Source organism: Vulpes vulpes, chromosome 7, assembly GCF_048418805.1.
Source record: "Vulpes vulpes isolate BD-2025 chromosome 7, VulVul3, whole genome shotgun sequence".
NCBI lineage: Eukaryota > Metazoa > Chordata > Mammalia > Carnivora > Canidae > Vulpes > Vulpes vulpes.
Genome location: NC_132786.1, coordinates 28,404,100 through 28,424,193, shown reverse-complemented (window position 1 = coordinate 28,424,193; position 20,094 = coordinate 28,404,100). Strand labels below are relative to the sequence as shown.

Below are 20,094 nucleotides of genomic sequence, written 5' to 3'. Positions count from 1 at the left end.
ATTCTGTAGTAGGTAAAATTTTTTAACTTGGATCACTTTGGGCCACAAAAGGCCTAGAGTCCCTGTATATTCTCTATTCCATTTTGAATGTGTCCCCCAAAATTAATATTTTAAAGTTCACAGTCAATTAAAATCCTTCTAATTGTGACTGTATTTTTAAATGTATATTCTTGTGACTTAGCGTAGATCATAATTACATAGCTGAAATTCATTAAATATATATTTTGGGCCATTCCATGGGATAGGTAGTCTTGGGCCTTCAGAGACTTGCTTGCTGACCACATCTTGAAAATCACTAGTTTGAGGTACAGTGATTTAGAAGTGGTTATGAAATAATGTCTGTATCTGTGTGTATATTTCTGTGTACCCATTTTTGACCTCAAGATTTAAGATTTCAAGAACTGGATTTGCACGTGTTATTCCTAGAGATGTGTATATTAGGCACGGAAGGGGTTCTGGATACCCTGGGTGCTGTCCTGCTGAGCTGCATGGATGATTATTACATCCTGGCTAGAAGCTAGAGTTAGGGATGGGCTAGAAAGGACTTATACCATTCTAGTATGGTTATAGGTGACACTGCAGGAATGTCTGGTCTTCTCTGACTCTCCTACTGTTCTGAGTTGACCTTAATGGATAGTAAGAACTGAATGCTCTATACATCAGCATTAGTATTAGACACAAGTTGGATTTGGCCAAACTGGTTTTAGAGCTTGGAAAGTATACATGTGTGTATCCATGTATACATCTAAAATAAATTTATGTCTGTGGGCATTTTTGTTTGTTTTTTCCTTTTTTTAAAGAGAGAGCACAGATAGGGGGTGGATGAGACGGGGAGAGAGAGAGAATTTTAAGCACCTTGCTCAGCACAGAGTAGAGCCCAGTGTGGGGCTCGATTTCACCACCCTGAGGTCATGACCTGAGCCAAATCAAGAGTTGGACACTCAACTGACTGAGCCACCCAGACGCCCTGCTTGTGGGTGTTTTTTAATCGACTTTTATTTTTTACCTTTTTAAGCCTCTTCATCCTTCCTGAATCCGGCTGATAATATATAATTTTGGAGCTGGAAGAAAGCTCAGAGATCATCTTAATTCTGTGAGTCTCCCCCAACTACACATTTGAATTACCTGGGGAGCATTTTAAAAGTGCTTGTTTGGGAGCACTAGAATCTCCCCCCAGAGATTCTGATTTTAATGGTTCTGTATGGGTATGTTTTTAAAACTCTCTAAGTGATTCTAATGCCTGTCACCAAAAGTTGGAGGCTGGTTGACTTCCTCGTGGGTACTGGCCTGCTTTACGACTGTGTTTCTGATAAGCAGGATGTGGTGGACATTAATTACACTGTGTAACACGTGAGATCAGGCTAGAAATGGCAGTGTAACTTCTGATTCTTGGGATGCTTCTGCATGTTGTGAGGCAGGCCATGTGTTAGGTATTCCAGTTCACAGCCCCAGGGAAGCCCTGACAGCCAGCATCAGCTGCCATACACAGGCATGAGCAGATCTGCAGGGGATCCAGTCCTTAGCTTCCAGCCCCCCAGCCAGTGTCAAACTTGGTGCAGTTTGCAGATTCATGAGCAAAGTCAGTGGTGGTGGTGTTTTAAGCTTCTAAGCTAGAGAGTGGCTTGTTATGTAGTAGTAGATAACCAGACAAATAATGTTAATCATTCATCTTTCCACAGCTTACAATACCTTAACATTTTTGTACATGTATTACTCTTCAGTCTTTGGCAGCTGCGTTCATGTGTTGTGTAATAACATGTATATATAATTTTGTATATGTGTTTTCTTTGTGATTTTATCCACCATTTTTAGATTGGTTCATGCAGTACCTATACCTGTGCTTTTGGCAGAACTAAGCAAGTGCTAGCTTAACAACTAGTTACGCATAATCAGCACATCCTTCTATATAAAAGAACCTCATTATACCTGCCAGGGGGAGAATGTGGGTGGGTCAGTGTCTTCCCAATCCCCTGTCCTGGAAGACTTAACTGAAGTGGAGGTCCTGTGAATGCTGAATTGCAGATTTTTGTGTGTAGAGGGCAGCAGTGTTTTTTATTTTACTTTTTTTTTTTTTTTTTTTTTTTAAGATTTTATTCATGAGAGACACAGTGAGAGAGGCAGAGACACAGGCAGAGGGAAAAGCAGGCTCCCTGCGGGGAGCCTGATACAGGACTCAGTTGCAGGACTCCAGAATCATAACCTGAGCCAAAGCAGACACTCAACCCTGAGCCACCAAGCATCCCGAGCAATGTTCTTTTTTAAAAGTGTTTTTAGCAGCCCTGGTGGCCCAGTGGTTTAGCGCCACCTTCAGCCCAGAGGCATGATCCTGGAGACCCTGCGTGGAGCCTGCTTCTCCCTCTGCCTGTGTCTCTGCCTCTCTGTGTCTGTCATGAGTAAATAAATAAAATCTTAAAAAAAAAAAAAAAAAGTGCTTTTGTTTTCTTAATGTTTGTGCTTTAGATTTTCTCTCAATACAGTGATGATGGTATTCTTTGGAGTAGAAGTCCTGAGAGTGGCTTTCCACTGAGTTTAGGATGAATGATTTGGAAAAGAAAAAGTAGAAAGCTGGAAATAGAGAGTTGGAAAGAAATGGCCTAGGTGATTTTGCCTCACGGGCAAGGGCTTGATCAGGTCAGTCAGAGATGGTTGTAAAGGTTACAATTGTAAACATTAAATTCCAAAGTAGGAGTGGCCAATGGAGCATCCTAGAAAGCCAGTAGTGGTTGTTGAAGAGGCTGTACGGTGGGATTATAGTGGGATGGGCATGGGTTTTTGAGCCAGTGGGCCTTAAGTTCAAATCTAGGGCTCTTTGACAAGTTTTGAAACTTGACCTAAGTCGTCAGATTTTACCACGTGCTTCCTCATCTATAGAGTGGAAGTCATAACACCTGCTTCATGTACTTGTAGTGAAAGGTCATGTCAGGCATGTCCTCTCTATCACATTGAGAAAGATGATTTTAACATAACCCTGAATAGCTGAAAGAATGAACTGAAGAAGGTGAGATGTTGACTCTGGCCGGGCAGGTGATGGAGAGTAGTTAGTTGTAGGTTGTATCGTCTCAGCTCTATCTTTTCACGTGGAGACCTTGATGAAGAGAAATACGGGGAGTTAAATGCAGCCATTAGTGACTGCCTACTAGGTGCCGAACCCTCTGTCAGACTCTGCTGGAATGAGAACATGGGTGGGTTCTATCTCCTGCCCCTCAGGGTATTTAGAGTCTAGTAAGAAAGACAAGTATATGCATACGCAATCAATTCACAATTGGATGCTATTTCAGATACACAGGGAAAGATGAAATCTGCCGGAATTGGGTAGGTAACATTTCATATACGAGTTGGCATTTGACCTGGATCTCAAAAAGGAAAAGGCATTCTAGAAGTGCAGATGAGAAGGTACGGTCTTGTTTAGATACTGTACATAGTTTAGTGGTGGGTGTGAGGTAGATTATAAAACCAAATGCTTCTTTAGGCATTGAAGGTTTTTGATCAGGGAAGTGACATCAGACTGGCAGCAGGTGGGTGATTTGAAGGGAGGAAAGAGCAACTGAATTGCTGTTGTTAAAATAGGCAAGAGAATGATCTAGGGAGCAAAGGTAATGACATCACAAGAGGCAGCTGTGAAAGAGTGCCGTTTCAGGGGAGGATCAATAGGACTTGATGAGCAATGGGAGGCTGGAAAGCTTGGATGAACAGAGGGATCCCAGGGCCGCAAGAGGAGGGTCGGAGGAAAGGGAGCACTTTCCGGGCTGGGAGGAGGTATGTTGTCTTTTATTTGCAACATGCTGGTGAGGGCTAGTTGAACTTGCATGTGGAAGTGACCAGCAGGTGATTGGGAATGTGAGGTTGACACTTGAGTGAAGTAAAGATCTACAGATTTGCTAGTAGCTACTTAGAGGTTACAGCTGAAGCAGGGGGAGAAAAGAGAGCTGGTACAAGAGAGATAGTGTTTGCAGGGGAATAGAGGTGCTAGATGATGGGAGCCTGAATTTCCTAAGGGTCTCATTCTGTGGGCATATATGGTTGGTATGGGACAGTGCAGTGGGGACTCACTGAAAAATAGGAGAGGTTTCTGTTAAGATTGGTCTCGCAAAGTCTGTTGGATGTTACTTGTGAATAATTCCTAAATTGTAGTGTTCAATAGAATGAATAGCACAAGTACACCATTGAACCATCTGCCTTTCGAGGAGCTGGGCCTGCCTTTCATCTGCCAAGGTTTGCCTTGGGTTTAATGTTACCTAAGAGTGCAGCATTGTTAATGCCCTTAAATGGTCTCTTCTGTCTGGGGGACGCTAAGAAGGAAATCGTTTAATAATCTGATGCTGGATCGCATGGTAAATGTCATCTCACATCAGGGGAAGGAGAGGAGGTTTATAGGAATGAGCTCTGGGCCTAGGATTCTTAATTTTATTCTGGATTTCTGAACACTATGTTTCTGAAAATGACAGCTCCAAGAAACCAGTTGTGGAGTTATCAGACATGGGTCATGTGCAGGGCCCTTTCATTCAGTCTTCTGCACCAGGCTGAAGCAGTCCAATTCACGGATCAGTCTCTCCTCCTGAACCGATTCTTCCAGCTAACTGTCAGCTTCCTCCAACCCTGCCCTCCCCCCCCCCAACTCTTGTGACCAGACAGAAGCATCTTATAACATACCTGAAGTGTGAACGAGTGAAGCTGGATGGACAGGGCACAAGGGCAAGGTGATGTTTACGACAGCTCTATGGTAAGAGCAAGGAGATGCAGGGTCTCATCTAACTTGTACCCTTCCAAGTAAAACACCACCACCATTTTGAATTTTGCAGAGTGAAGCAGTCCTCACAGACTTAAATGCTAGTCCTCAAGAGCCTCAGAGTCATATATTACCTGCCTGTTGCAACCTCTTCTGAGTGTCAGAATTGTCAGTACAGAACCAAGTTTTTCTGATTCTCACTATGCTGGCTGTATAATGCAGTCTTGGCCAAGATAGAAAACCCTAAACTCTGGTAGAGTGGCCTGTGTCTGTATGTCAGGCTTGCTGTAAACTGTCTTGCCCTTTTCACCTCTTCCCTAGATAGAATTCCCAGGTTGAATCTACCTTCCTCCATTGTAGGAGTTTCATTTACATTTTCTTCTAGAAATGATCATCCATGCATAGAACCAAAACAAAACACTAAATGTCCAAAGTATAGAAAATGGGCTATGTGGCTTTTCTTGCCTTAGACCTCTCTTTGAGTGGATGACTCTAAGCTGTCTTTTTCTAGACAGTTGTGTTTGAAGAAATTTTCTCTTTTCCAGATGAGGTCAGGGTCAGATCACTGATTAAACTCGTTCTAAAAAAAAACAAAAACAAAAAAAACTCATGTCCTGCTTTTTGGCTCTTCTAAACCATCCAGAGCAGTCTTGCTGATACTTGAGGCTCTGCCAGCAGAATCTACACCAAATGCTTTGGACTGTGGGTTTTGCTGTGTCACAGAATGTAGGCTTCTCTCCCACCCTACATAACTGTGGAAACAAGTTTGAAAAGGTACCTTTTAAAATATCTGTTCTATTTTTCTGACTTGCCATGGATATAACCTTCTATGCAGTGGTAACATTCTAGTTTGGGATTAGCGAGCTCGTTTTTACCTCTTGTGGGATAGTGGGAGAGACAGGCTCTCTTGTTGTGGAATAGTGGGAGAGTGAGTTAGATGGATGTCAAAGAAAGGAGGCTCTCGGAAGAAGCTTCTTTTCTAGATCTCTTCTAGAGTCCGTTGTTAGTCCAGTCACAGTGAGGACATGAGGGCGTTTTGCAGTGTCCAGGTTCTGTCATGTGATCTCATTTGCTCCCAAGTGACCCCATGAACTAGGAGGTTGATGGACTATTAGTCCTATTCTGTAGATGGGAAAGAGTGTTGGGATGAGTTGCTTGAGGGACTATCAAATAAGATTTTTTTTAAATCTCCAAAAGGTGTTTGTGTGTGTTTTTCTTTAACACTGAACGCTTCTAAGTCAGGTTGTGGGGTCCTCCTGTTTAAAAGGCTACTCAGAGCGACCCCTGGGTGTCTCAGTGGTTGAGTGTCTGCCTCGGCACAGGTCATGATCCTGGGATCCATATCGAGTCCCACGTCAGGCTCCCTGCATGGAGCCTGCTTCTCCCTCTGCCTATGTCTCTGCCTCTCTCTGTGTCTCTCATGAATAAATAAATAAGATCTTTAAAAAGAAAACAGGTGGAGAGTTAAATGCAGAGGTGGATGGACAGTCTAGACATATATATTATTTAAATACTCAAAAACTAAAATTGTTGCTTTTGGAGTAATTCAGGAAGTAGGCAGCTTCAGTGGTAGGCAGTTGCTTAGAGGGTGTGGGATTTTGCTGTTGGTGAATAGCTGCTGTGTGGCAGTGAAGAAGCACTAGTGGAGTCTGTGAGTACCCTGAAGACAGAGATTTAGGCAGAGAGAACCTAGGCCCAAGAGATCACCCCAAACTTCTTGAGTCCCCAGGCCTTTACTATAGGTGACTCATCTTTTGTTCCTTGTCATCAAGGAGGGAACTGCTCTAGAAGAGAAGCTTTTGGCTTTCCTTCTCTAGTGGGTGCTTTCTCAGCTACAGTCCGATCTCAGGTGACTGGGATTGAGACTTTCCCAGTATGGAAACAGAGGCATTCAGTGTACGAAGAAGGATCTCATTTTGTGTGTTGTGGCTTCTCCCCACAGTGGGCCACGTTGAGGATGGAGAGGGGAGCCAAGGAGAAGAACCATCAACTTTACAAGCCCTACACCAACGGTAAGACTGGCTGGTGCTCCTGGCCCCAGAGCATCCCTCTGACACAGATTCCTGAGTGCTTTAATTCCACACATACTCTTCACTATATCAGAGGGAGGAAATGGACTCTGAATATTTTTAACGTGCCCCATCGCAGCAGGCTGCTTGACATGGGTGTTCTCTTTGGCAGGAATCATTGCAAAAGATCCCACTTCGCTGGAAGAAGAGATCAAAGAAATTCGTCGAAGTGGTAGTAGTAAGGCTCTGGATAATACTCCAGAGTTTGAGCTCTCTGACATTTTCTACTTTTGCCGGAAAGGAATGGAGACCATTATGGATGATGAGGTGACAAAGAGATTCTCAGCAGAGGAATTGGAGTCCTGGAACCTGCTGAGCAGAACCAACTATAACTTCCAGTACATCAGCCTTCGGCTCACTGTCTTATGGGGCTTAGGAGTGCTGATTCGCTATTGCTTCCTTCTGCCACTCAGGTGAGATCAGGCCCCATGGGGACAAAAGGCCTGAGCTGCTGTCCTGCGCCCAAGGCGGGGTTGACCTACCTGTGCCACCCTGCTTTGCTTTCCTGCATTAGGAAGGAGCATGAGTATGATTCTGTCACTGGCATCCGACCTTGGAAGGGTACACTGGTGGTCATCTTTTAAAGGCCATTGGATTCTCTGCACATTAGACAGAAATAGTTGGGTTTCTTAAAATCAGGCTGCTTACCTCAGTGGCCTGAACACGGACAGGGAACGTGGTGTACTTTCTGGCCACTTGTCCCCGGGTGTGGCTGGTGCTTTCCCACAAGCCTGCCTCTCTAGTACAGAGGCAATATTGATCTCTTAGGTGTTTGTACCAAGTGCAGTTCTGAGTATGGTGTGCTGGCTGCTGGTATCTTGAGACTCTACTTCCTGTTGCTCCACAGAGAAGCTATGCTTCTGCTAGGGTGTAGAGCCAAAGGGAAGGGTCAGACAGCGGAACAGCAGGTGCCTAGGGGCAGAGCAGCCAGTAGGCATTTCCATCGTTCTGGCTGCTGCATGCTTAAGGAGATTGTGTCAGTGGAGAGCCAGCTCCATAGCTCACTGTCAGCTTGGAATTAAAATGATCTCTGGCTATGCTAGGCCTGCTCTCATTTCTAGATGGAACTCTTATCTGGATCCTAGGTGATGAGGCCTTGGTGGTTTTCATGACGCCCACTTTCATCTTCATATGTTACATTCTGTCTGTAGCATTTGTTTGCTGTGTTTTCACGTGTCTTATTCTTACAGGATAGCTCTTGCCTTCACTGGGATTAGCCTTCTGGTAATAGGCACGACCGTGGTGGGATACCTGCCGAACGGGAGGTAAGTGGTGTGTGAGAGTCCACGTCTGCAGGGTACTTAGTTCTGTAAACGGTGGCTCCAGCCAGGCCGCTCCTTTGGGGACAACCAGACCCATGGCATCTCACAGAGATAAAACAACTCAGTGGGAACAATGACATCGGCATTTATCTTGATGAGTTACTGTTCTTTTCCCTCTAACACTCATATTCTTCCCATTTTGAAGATGAAGGAGCAACCTCACAACCGTGGAGTCCAGGGCCAGCAGATTTTACAGCATGTTGTTTAGTTTTGAGCATTCTGCTGTGTTGATAAATTGGTAAAAAGATAAGAATGTAGGTAGGGCTTGTGTGTGTGTGTGTATGTGTGTATTTTGTGTGTCGTTTTTTTTTTTTTTTTTTTTTTTTTGTATTTTGTTTTTTAAGGAGAAATTTGTTCCTTCTGGAAGTTTAGGGCTAGCTAAACCCTGGTGAGGCTAGAGTCTCTGTCGTTTGCCCTGCCTCTAGGCATTGACTGGGAAGGAAAGTAATCGAGGAGACTCCCCTTGTACTGGAAATTCGAGGGCTGTAAATTCTAAACCCAGTAACTTTGGTGAATTTATGCAGTTCTCATTTGTTTCCTCATATGTAGGCATAATGGCATTACCACATTGTAGAGTTTTACCATATGCACTGATATTTATAAAAAGACTTTGCAATCATAAAGGGTTGTAGCAGTGATAGTTACATTGTTCGAATCCATAACTTCCTGACTTCATATGTGTAAAGTAAAAACAGAAATCTTTGTCCTGTCATACCAGGTTTAAGGAGTTCCTGAGTAAACATGTTCACTTAATGTGTTACCGGATATGCGTGCGAGCCCTGACAGCCATCATTACCTACCACGACAGGTAAGGACACTCTCTGTGGCACAGAGGGAAATGGCACTGGCAAAACAACCCATCTGCAGCTGGCCGGTGGGTGAGGTAAGGACTGAGTTCTAGACGAGTTGTTTTACATGAATTTTTGTTGCTTTGCATACACAGGGAAAACAGGCCTAGGAATGGTGGCATCTGCGTGGCCAATCACACTTCTCCTATTGACGTCATCATTTTGGCCAGTGATGGCTATTATGCCATGGTAAGACCTTTTTCTGTCGCTTTCCTGGGCAAGTAAGGGCTTTAGAATGAATGTTCAGGGCTGGGGTGTATCTGGACCATTCACAGAGCTCTTGCTTATGAGTGTAAACACGGAAGCATGTTTTTACACTCAGGCCCCAGCTTAGATAGTTGCCTTTGTCTCTATTGCCTTGATAACTCCTTGGAACCTTGATAGCTATTCTGAGCAGAGTAAGAGGGTGATTGGAGATTGAACTTTGGATGTATAGGCAGACAGGGAATGAGAGTTTGAAGGGAGTGGGCTCAAGAGCATTGGAGAACCTGTCCAGGAAAAGCATTTGTACATAAGGGATTATTCAGCTTCATTATTTCTTTTTTGGGTTTTTGGCTGTGTTTTTAATCATATATCCTGATATCACTAAATAAAAGGCAAAACTTTAGATTCAGAGAGTCGAGTCATGGTTTCTTAATAGTGAAAAACCTGTGCTTATCAATTAAATGTTCTAGGGTGAGAAGTTGGGGTACTTTTCTTTTGGGATCGGAGGCTTCTTCCAAAGAGTGGGGATTTGCATGAGGGTGGCTTCACTCCCTGTTATTCCTTTGTGTGAGATTAGGTGGGTCAAGTGCACGGGGGACTTATGGGTGTGATTCAGAGAGCCATGGTGAAGGCCTGCCCGCACGTCTGGTTTGAGCGTTCTGAAGTGAAAGATCGCCACCTGGTGGCTAAAAGGTAAATCCCCATGATCCTGTTGCTCTGTGTGCCCCTAGAGAGAAACCTGTGCGTTGTAGAGGTAGTTATCCCTCCACAGTGAAATCCTGGTGTCTTCTACACCGAGCCCATGCTGTGTTCATAAGGAAACATTTTTCATTAAAGCATGGAATATAAAACGTATAGAAACCTTGGAAGTATTTGCCAACTTGTTGGCAACTCTTCCCTTTCTTATTACTTGTACTCATTGTAATAAACAACATATGAACTTTAAATGCTGTTTGAAATCTCAAAGTGAATTCACTATCACAAACAAAAACAAAGTTCAGGCAATGGAAAAAATGTAGAGCTGGTACAAGTAATGCAGATACCAGAGCTTTGCAGGAAACTGAGGGGAATGAAGACTCAGCTGAGACCATCTTCTACAGGGACAGATGAAGCTGCCAGTGGATTCCCATTACTGCATCTCTCAGGGACAGTGTTAAGTCAGGTGGACAGCAGGTTCAACCCAGCATGGCTCTTAGGAAGTCCAGAAGTCTCGTAACACATGTTGTTGAGGGTGCTGTTTGCAGGCTCTGTAGCAGGCATGTTCTTCAGGTCTGAGCACTGTCCTCTACATAGACCTTAGTTCTTAACTGAACAGTTGTAGGAATTAAATAGTAGTCTTCTGGTTTTCCCTTTTTTTTCTTTTCTTTTCTTTTCTTTTCTTTTTTAAAGATTTTATTTATTCATGAGAGACAGAGAGGCAGAGGCACAGGCAGAGGGAGAAGCAGGCTCCCTGCAGGGATCCTGTTGCGGGACTCAATCCCAGGATTAGGGATCACGCCCTGAGCCAAAGGCAGACGTTCAACTGCTGAACCACCCAGGGACCCCCAATTTTCCCTGTCTTTATAAGTTTTGTCTTTATGAGACTTAGACTGTGGGTTTATAAAAGATAGTCCTATTTGTTAACTTGCTTTTATGCGACATCCAGTGTGACATCTGCGTAGATTATTTATAAGTGCATTTCAATGATGACGAATGTAAGGCTATCTGAACCTTTGTTTTATTTTCTTTTTCTAAAGACTGACTGAGCATGTGCAGGATAAAAGCAAGCTACCCATTCTCATCTTCCCAGAGGGTAAGAAGGGGTCGATCACTGCAGAGAGCTGCTGGGTGGGGAAGCCATGCAGGGTGGTGACTCTGGTGTTTCCTCAGAACCAAGTCCCTCAACTCTGGCTGGGGTTATCTGTTTTCACTGAATGACGTTCAGTCCTCCACTAAATTGGTGATGGGATTAAAAACTCGGGGAAGTTCAGCGTGTGAACTGAGGATGCCATTTTCCCAATGCAGGCATCTCTTCCGTAATATTGCCGGCGGGGTCTCAGCTTCCTGTAGGATTTATACGGAGAGTTCCCAAGTTGGCTGCTGCGTGTGTTAATTGGGGAAAGTGACCCTGTATTAGCAGAGTAATAAACAGTACAGTGTTTTGCTTATCCTTTTTACTTGTTCATTCCTAAGCTAGGGAGATGACAGATTTATCCTGTTTGAAGAGCCATTAGAATTTTTACTATTATATTTAGTTCTTAAATTCCTAATCTCTGAGGTAAAGGATCAAAAGAAATCACATTTGACTGTCTTGTACATTTTAGGAACCTGCATCAATAATACATCAGTGATGATGTTCAAAAAGGGGAGTTTTGAGATTGGAGCCACGGTTTACCCTGTTGCTATCAAGGTACAAGACCCCTGAGGGCACATGTGGTCACTGTTGCACTACGGTGAACGGGATACAGCAAGAGTAAGGGGAAGAGGAAGCTGGTGTCACCAGCAGTGGGTTGGTCTCCAGTGGAGCAGCGTGAGCTGGGGTAGAGTGGGTAGAGTGTGGTAGAGGAGGAGAGTTGAATTGTTGATAGTTGAAAACCCAGTGGACCGGCAGGGGAGGGTCATAATGAACAGCTGGTTCCTCGCCCACACCTCGCTGCCACCACAGCTTTCAGGAAATTGCAAATTTCACAAGCTCTGCATGTTGCCCCCAACTTAGGACCTCTTCATAAACCTCCCAGGAGTGGAAGGTACCCCACTTGCTGAGGAGGTTTACTGCAGGGAGTGGGGGGATTGGCCCAGCTAGATTTGTACTGCAGTGGAAAGGCAAGCACGGATGGCTATGGGTGTTTCCTTAATACTGAAGGAAGAAGCAGCTCCACTACTTTGGGCTGTGGTACCATCTTAAATACCAAGAACTGTTTATAAAAATGAAATGCATCTTAAAGAGCTTGTCTAGGGTCCCCCACCTTTTAGGATCTTGTACCTCTAACTGTTCAGACTCACTGGGGAGATGGGATTCAGTGAGGCAGTTTCCCCCTTCTCTCCATCCTCTCTCCGCCTTCACAGGTCTTGTTTTATAAATCCATCCATTGTACCATCTGTAAGAGAATGTTACTATTCACATTATTGTTTCTAAATACCACAGGCTGTTGTCAGTATGTTTACAGTGTTGGAGTTGAAATCTGAGATCAGGGTAGAACAGCAGGTAAATTTGTGCCTGTTATACTTAGAATTCAGTCTCCATACTTTTGCAAAGGTCAGCCCCGCTGGTGCAGTTGAGGAAGAAATATTTCTTTGGCTTACTAGCACTCCCCTTGACCAGGGAGGCAGAGCACTAGGGCAGGATGGTAGGTGAATAGTGGCTGTAGGATAACTGACTAATCCACGGGTTAGGGCTGCCCAAGCCCCCTGTTGACAGTGCCATCTCTGAGAACAGAGAGGAAGGAAACGGTCTGTGAGCAGTGTCTGCCATGGATGAGGACCTGGGGAGTGGCGGCTGTGCGTGCATCCCATCCTGCATCGCAGTATGCGGGGCCCAGTGCTTCCCTGTACGTCTCTGTTAAAGACAAGTTACTACAAGAGGCCCTTCTTTTATTGCTCAGAACATCGGTTCTTTGTAGCTGTATCAGCATCACCTGGAGGGACTGGGAAAATAATTCTGAACGTGCATTTCTAACACGTTCCTGGGTGCTCCTGATGGGCTGGTTGAGAACCTGCTTTGGGAGCCCTACTGTGGAGCAGTGGGTTTTTTTGTTTTGTTTTGTTTTAAGATTTTATTTAGTCATGAGAGACACAGAGAGAGGCAGAGACACAGGCAGAGGGAGAGGGAGGCTCCCTGTGGGGAGCCTAATGTGGGACTCGATTCCATGACCAGGATCATGACCTGAGCCAAAGGCAGATGCTCAACCACTGAGTTCCCCCACGCATCCCAGAGCAGTGGTTCTTACAGTTTTGAGCCATAGACCCCTAGGACAGTTATGGTTCCTCTTTAAAGAAAAAAGCATGTAATTTTACATATAATTTCATTTTAGCCACAGATTTATTATTAAAGCCCAATAAATTATGACTAAGAACTCCTCTCTGACAAATTTGCTAGTTGTTATAAATTCTTCATTGGTAACCAAATTTGGGTAACCTTAACAGTTTCAAGGCTCTTATATTTCCACCAAAATTATTTGATTTTGAGAAATTTATTGTTATTTTGAGTTTCTGCTTTGGTTTTCTCTCTGCATTGTCAGTCCCGTATGGACTAGAGAATCAACTCTGTAAACAAAGGGCTCTCTGATATAATGTCAACTGTTTTATCCATAGAGTGCTTTGTAAAATATAATACCAGTTTCTTCAAAACATAAGCATTAGCTTCTATTTAAAACTCATTCTTCTCATAAACTCGCAAAGCTTTCTATAGTTAAATCTAAATTTTTTGGTTTAGTCTGTGATTTAATCTAAATGTCCTCTTTCCTGTAGTCAGGTCTACCGCTGGGCATAATTATCCAATTTCTGTTCTGAGAATCATAAAATCTAGGCCTGAAAAGCCTAAGAGATTACATTGTTCGAAGTCCGCCGCACCCCATCAAGGGCAGACTGCCCACGGCATCCCTGCCAGTGTTCCCTCTGGAGCTTCTCCCCGGAAGAGGGCGTTTCCGACAACAGTGGCAGCTTGGTCCTGTAGGAGAACTCTTGCAGTTCCGTCCTCCGTTTCTCTTTCTGCACTCTGGTTCTCGTCTTTGCCTTATAATCACGGCTTGGGGTCTAGTGTGTGATAGCCAGCAGCTGCAGGACACTCTGTTCCTTCTATTGCTTCTTACGGGACTTCCTCCCACACCTCTTGCACTCTGCTTACCTGCCACTTAAATCTTTCTTCTGTTCGTGGGACTATGGGTCATGGCAGCAGCCACCTTTCCCACAACGTGTCACCAAAGTACAGCCTTTGCTTCCTGAGAGTCATTGGCAAAGAAAGTACCTGGTGAGCCTGCTGCTTGGTAGGAAGTGCAGCGCATGCGGGGCAGAGGCCTCGTGTGTGGTCAGTGGGCGCCCGTTCCCTGAGGAATGCCGGCAGTGCTGGCACAGCGGGGCCTCCTGCTCACACGGTTGGCCTTGTTTGACGTGTCCTTACAGAAGCATGTCCTTGGTCAGGGGGAGCAGAAATGATATTAAAGAGTTGGTATCTTTGTTTGGGTGAGATGTGTGGAGAAGTATTGATGAGTGAACGACACAGTGCTGGAGATCGGGTTTGTGTGGGGAGAGGTGAAGCACGCACGGTGGATGTTCTCATGGTTAAATCTGGGGTAACTTAATCCTGTTCTTTCTGGTTTGGGGTGTCCTTGAGTATGTCGAGAGTTCCGTACACCTAGGAGTGAGGAAGACATGAAGATGGGTCAAAGAGGGAGGACATTTGTTTGAGGAAAGCAGCTCGGGGAGGCCTCCCTGATGGTCTGCAGCAGAATCTTGAGTCCATCGGGGGACTCATATTGCTGGAGGTCAGAGCTGCCCGGGTGTAGGATTACTTCAGAAGTGTTGGTAGAGGGGGTCTGAGAGTGGCCTTCTGGGACTGATAACACCCCAGGTGATGAGTCATGAGAGTTGCTGTGGACACCCACGTTCTCTTAGAACTACCGACTTCTTACCATTCCGTTTTCCACTGTGTTTCAGTATGACCCTCAATTTGGTGATGCCTTCTGGAATAGCAGCAAATATGGGATGGTGACGTACCTACTGAGAATGATGACCAGCTGGGCCATTGTCTGCAGCGTTTGGTACCTGCCTCCCATGACCAGAGAGGTGAGTACTCCCACTGTGTAGAAGTCTTTGCTTTCTGCTGTGTGACACCAGCCGGGGTTGAGTGTCTTATTTATTCTTTCTTACAGACAGATGAAGATGCCGTCCAGTTTGCAAATAGGGTGAAATCTGCCATTGCCAGGCAGGGGGGGCTCGTGGACCTGCTGTGGTGAGTCAGAGCCAGGTTTTATCAGCTGAGTCTAGCAGGATGTGACTTTTTTTTTTTTTTTTAAGATTTTTATTTATTCATGGGAGAGAGAGAGGCAGAGACACAGGCAGAGGGAGAAAGAAGCAGGCTCCATGCAGGGAGCCTGATGTGGGACTTGATCTCGGGACTCCAGGATCATGCCCTGGGCGGAAGGCAGGTACTAAACCGCTGAGCCACCCACCCAGGCTGTCCAGAATGTGACTTTCTAAAGCAGATGCTGAATTGTTGACTCCACTTACAAAGAATCCATCTCACCCTGGTGTGGAGAATTAAGCTCACCGGCCTTGGAGAGTGAGCAGTTTAACTCCTTTCTCCTAGTTCCAACTCAGTAGTGCCCCTGGTCCCTTGATCTTGGGGACAGAGAGCGCAGCATGCTTGGACTGAAGCAGTTGACTATACCTTCAGTCTCCCAGGGCCCCCAGGCGGTCCTTGTCTCTCTAGATAAACAAATGGGCATGCCTGTGTTCCCATAACAGGTATCAGGCTAGGTTTGGCCCACGGGCTAGAGTGTGAGATAGTTAGACTCCAAGTAACAGGAGCTGAGTGGGAGGAATGCTGGTTCAGGAAAGTCACTCCACCCTCTAGGACCCTTTGTTTTAAGCACAAGGGTCAGCTCTATAGGATATGGGGAAAATGTAGAAATGCACATTTTACACTGAAGTGGATTCTTAGGTAATGGCGTGGTACTCAGGTATGGCGTTTTAAAAAGTGCTCATTTATTGATCCCTCACTGTGAGCCATGCATTGTGCTGCTGGCTCTGGAGGTGATGACCTCACTCCATCCTCCCAGTAAACCCGTGTCATGTAAGAATTGTGACTCCTGTTTCACAGATGACACACCAGCTCAGAGAGGTCAGGTAACTGTTTTTCAGAGTCATGGAGTAATCAGTGGAGTCAGATTTTGAACTCAGGTGTGACAGGCTGCTAGGGCTGGAATGTTTAACCACTGCTCCACACTCCCTGTTGGCAGGGCCTTAGAAAGACAAGCATGGCTACCTTTTAAAAGGCCTTTGCTGTGGATTGTAAAGGGTGTTGCACATATAAGGGCGCACAGTGTAAGGTCTGTCTAGCGATAGAGTTCGTCAGACTTTTTCTGTCACTACTACCTCCATGACTCAGAGGGGAAATAAAGGTGTAGCAGAAATCCTGAAGGTGGACTGGGGTTTCCGTTAGTCATTGAAGGTAGGTGGTGCTAATTCTAGGATGTAGGTGAGCAGTTGGGATGACGGGTGGGACTAGGGCTTTGGGGAAGCACATCCAGATCTAGGGGATCGATTTGGGGGTAGCCAAGGGAGATGCTGGGGACTCTGAGAGTGACTTAGAACTTCTCCAGCACCAGCCATCAAGCCTGGAAGGAGTGAGGACTTGTAGTTCCCCTCGTATTCGTTGTTGGCCTGAATCCCTGGGTCTGAATTCTGCAGATTTTATTTCACAGATCAGGTTTACAGCTTGGCTTGCCTTCCATGATGCCGGAATACGTCTTTATCTCTGGTAGGGTGAGGGCGAGTTGTGTGAGCAGCAGGCAGTGCTGGCAGCTCCATGGTAGGTAGGTTTGAGCCGTCACTAGGTACCTTGAAGACAAGCAGGGAGTTCTGACCCTTGGGCACACGTGAGAGGTTTAGGCAGACACAGTGGAGTTGTAGTGCGGGGTCGGTGTCTGAGGTCACCCTCAGCAGGGAGAGAGCCGTGGTGCACCGTTGCTCAGATGGGCTGTCCTGGGGTTTGAGCCGCGCAGCGCACCGGCTGTGCCATGAGGCGGATAGGAGGCCTTCTCTGCTGTGACGTCAGACTTTCTCTCATCAGGGATGGGGGACTGAAGAGGGAGAAGGTGAAGGACACGTTCAAAGAGGAGCAGCAGAAGCTGTACAGCAAGATGATCGTCGGCAACCACGAGGACAGGAGCCGGTCCTGAGCCCGCGCCTCGCGCTGCCCAGAGCCGCCACTGCAGATCCTGCCTCGTGAGCCAGCTGGCACCGCCGCCCCCCCCCCCCCGGCCCCCACTGCTGCATCCTCCTCAGGCCGCTCTGGATCCCAGGACTCCAGCCTCTTCAGAACTGGCCCAGGCCCCCTGGGCGAGCAGCTGAGGTGGACCCTGCTGGGGGTCGCTGCCCAGGATGAGATGCCTTCTTGTTTCTTTTATACTAAGTCCGTTGGAGGAATGCCATTAAAGCCACCTCTCCACCCGTACATGCGTGGGGCTGAGTGGTGGGGAAGTCGGCCGTGTTCTCCCGTGTTCGGGACACCAGGATGTCAGTCTGTTACGGATGCCACACACCAGGGACTCGGCTGGGGACAGGGCCTACCCGTCCATGAGGAGACGCACTGCTGAGGCTGTGTGGCTTGCTTCAGCTAAAACATCACCCCCGCCCCCACCCCCAAGCCTTGGAGCTCTGCAGACCCGATAAAAGGAAACTGTCATCTGTGGGTGCCTTCGGCAAAATGAGGTTTTAATTCTTGTGCCACTGCCCACGGGTAGTCACCCCAGGGGATGGCAAGAAGCAAGGTGGGCCAGTGACTAGTGCGTGGTGGGAACCGAGAGTCGTTTTCTGTTCAAACTCCAACTCCACTGCTCGCCCCCGACTCCCGCGTGACTTGCTCTTTGTTAACTCGTGCCTCAGTTTCCCCATCTGTAACCTGGATCAGGAGGGGAAGGGTGGTGATACCTACCTCACAGGGTTGTTGTGGGGATTGAAGTGCTACTTTGAAGGACATGTTGCCCAGTGTTACAAATATAGGTCCATGAAATATGGCAGGAAAAGGTCTGAGCTTAGAGCTGCTGCAAAGGGCTCTGGGTTTGTTTTTGTGAGTAAATAAAATTGTCTTTGATGGTCAATTAATTGAGGGGTTTTTCCCTTCACTCTTTGTCCCCTGGATGTGGCCCTAAGCAACATGTTTCTTATAGCAGTTACTGTTCTCTGACTTGACCCTAACCCCAGACTGCGGGGAATCCACTGACTTCTGGAATGATGAATAGTATTATTCAGAAGGAGCCACTACTTCTATCAGATATTTGCACTTCCCTTGATTAACTCAGAGCTTCCAGCACAGACAGACATGGGCTTCTCCACTGTTGGGTGCCTAGGATCTGAGGCCTGTGAGGAGGGCAGGGCTGTCTGGGTGTAAGGACAGTGGAAGCAGCCGGGGAGTACCGAGCCAGGTAGGAGCAGAGGTACTAGAAGGGTTAGTGAGGGGACAGGGCGGGCAGGAGGCTCTGCGATGCACTGTGGCCTTCACGGGTCTTCTGTGCCCACCTGCGCTCACTGTGAAGGCAGATGCACAGCCAGGTAACCCCACCAGCTCCAGCATGGCACAGCTGTGGTACATGTCACCTCTCCTAGGCTGGCCTCAGGCCTGTGCTGGGGGGATGATGTGGGAGGGCAGCCCTGCCCCAGGAGCACTGACTTGGGTAGCACTTTGTCTTCCCGCCCTCCATCTGACTCCTGCCCCGACTGCTCCCTGTTCCTTTATATCTCTGACTGGCCGCCCATTTCCCCTTACCTACCCTGTCGCTAACCAGTAAAACAACTATTCTCTCAAGTATCATCCCCCTTTTGACTGTAAGGAACAGCCTCTTATGAACTATTTTCCAAGGAGTAAACGTGGTTTTTAGTCTTTAGAGGAGGCAGTATTTACAGTGCTTAAAAATCTTCTGGAATGATCTTTAAAGTTGGTTTTGAAGATCAAGTTCCCTCTTAAAAGTTCTTTATAAAACTCTGTTAGTAAATTTACATCATGATTTTCTTAGGTGCACTGGAAAGATGGTGCGAAAACCTCAAAACAATATTAAAAAAAAAAAAAATGCCTGTCGATGACCTAGTAGAACGTTACAAGAGCCTGGGTTAGAATCACTGCTGGTAAAGAAATACTTGTGGAAACTAAGCAAGGATTATTTTACTTTACTGTTTTACTAAGAAGAGCTGTGAATTATACCCCTAGAAAAGTAATTTCTAACATTTTTATTTGGTGCTTTGTCACAAGCATGGAGACACTCCTGCTCCATCCTTTTGATTTGAGGACCTGCAGGCCCCGTGTTACCCGTAAGTCAAATGCTTGGTCTGGGATAACTGGACAGGTTTTGGGTGGTAAAGCCTTCCAACACATGGGAACGACGACAGGATCACATAAAGCTGTGTCAAGTACCGAATACTCACTCTCAGGATCCTAGCAACAATGAGGAGGATCCTGGATAAAACCAGTGATATGAGTTGGTGGGGTGAGCACTGGCCAGCTTCTAATCCCACTTACAGACCTGCTACTCATTTGCTGTTTTGAGTTTATTTCTCGATTTCCTAACCCACAATTAAGGACTTGGGCTAGAAGGCCTTCCAAGCTCTTTGTACCGCAAGTGTCTATAATTTTTAAAACCATGGTTCGAACTTTAGCTCTAGGTTCTCCAGTCATCTGGGTTCAGAGATCGGTCAGTCTGTATCCATCTTGGTTCTCCTAGAACACAGGGCTGGTGAAGCTGCACCAGAGGCTGCCCCAGGTGTAAAGGAGAGGCCTCCGTGTTCTAGGGGAAGTGGACCTGGGTGGGGCTGGGTGGATTTGAATGTGGATCTTGGAAAGCTGTTTCCACTCAACTGTGAGTGTTAGAGAAGGGGTTTTCTAAAAACGCTAGTGAAATCCCCCTGTCAGAGGAAGCTTGGTAGAAGGCCGTCAGCCAGGCTAGAGCTGTGCAAGCACAGCTTGACAGAGTGGTTTGAGATGACAGGAGAACCAACCTTAGAACTTGATTCTTCACTGCGTCAGCCCCCGCTCCCCCTTGCTGCCCCTCGGAGGTCATGAAGGGCTGGCTGAGAGGTGGCAGGGGGCCCGCCCCACACAGCACCTGCAGCAGCAGGCGCTTGTCCCGTCGTTCCTCAGACAGGTTCTGGGCCTATCGCCCGCCCACCCTCCTGGAATTGCCCGGAGCCCCGTGGTCTGTGGGATGCGTGCTTCCGACGTCCGTGACACCTGGGCC

At 46.5% G+C, this 20,094-nt stretch overlaps 1 protein-coding gene across 1 annotated transcript in view; it reads left to right on the top strand.

The window, feature by feature from the left end:
• GPAT4 (glycerol-3-phosphate acyltransferase 4) overlaps positions 1 to 17,971 on the top strand; it is a 32,471-nt gene extending 14,500 nt beyond the window's left edge. The window contains exons 3-13 of the mRNA XM_072763467.1: positions 6,669 to 6,738; positions 6,908 to 7,208; positions 7,986 to 8,060; positions 8,836 to 8,925; positions 9,061 to 9,154; positions 9,747 to 9,862; positions 10,906 to 10,961; positions 11,473 to 11,558; positions 14,801 to 14,929; positions 15,016 to 15,095; positions 16,938 to 17,971. Of these exons, the coding sequence (XP_072619568.1) occupies positions 6,669 to 6,738; positions 6,908 to 7,208; positions 7,986 to 8,060; positions 8,836 to 8,925; positions 9,061 to 9,154; positions 9,747 to 9,862; positions 10,906 to 10,961; positions 11,473 to 11,558; positions 14,801 to 14,929; positions 15,016 to 15,095; positions 16,938 to 17,046 (1,206 nt within the window). The 3' untranslated portion in view covers positions 17,047 to 17,971. The remainder of the gene's footprint in view (positions 1 to 6,668; positions 6,739 to 6,907; positions 7,209 to 7,985; positions 8,061 to 8,835; positions 8,926 to 9,060; positions 9,155 to 9,746; positions 9,863 to 10,905; positions 10,962 to 11,472; positions 11,559 to 14,800; positions 14,930 to 15,015; positions 15,096 to 16,937) is intronic.
• The last annotated feature ends 2,123 nt before the right edge of the window (positions 17,972 to 20,094 follow it).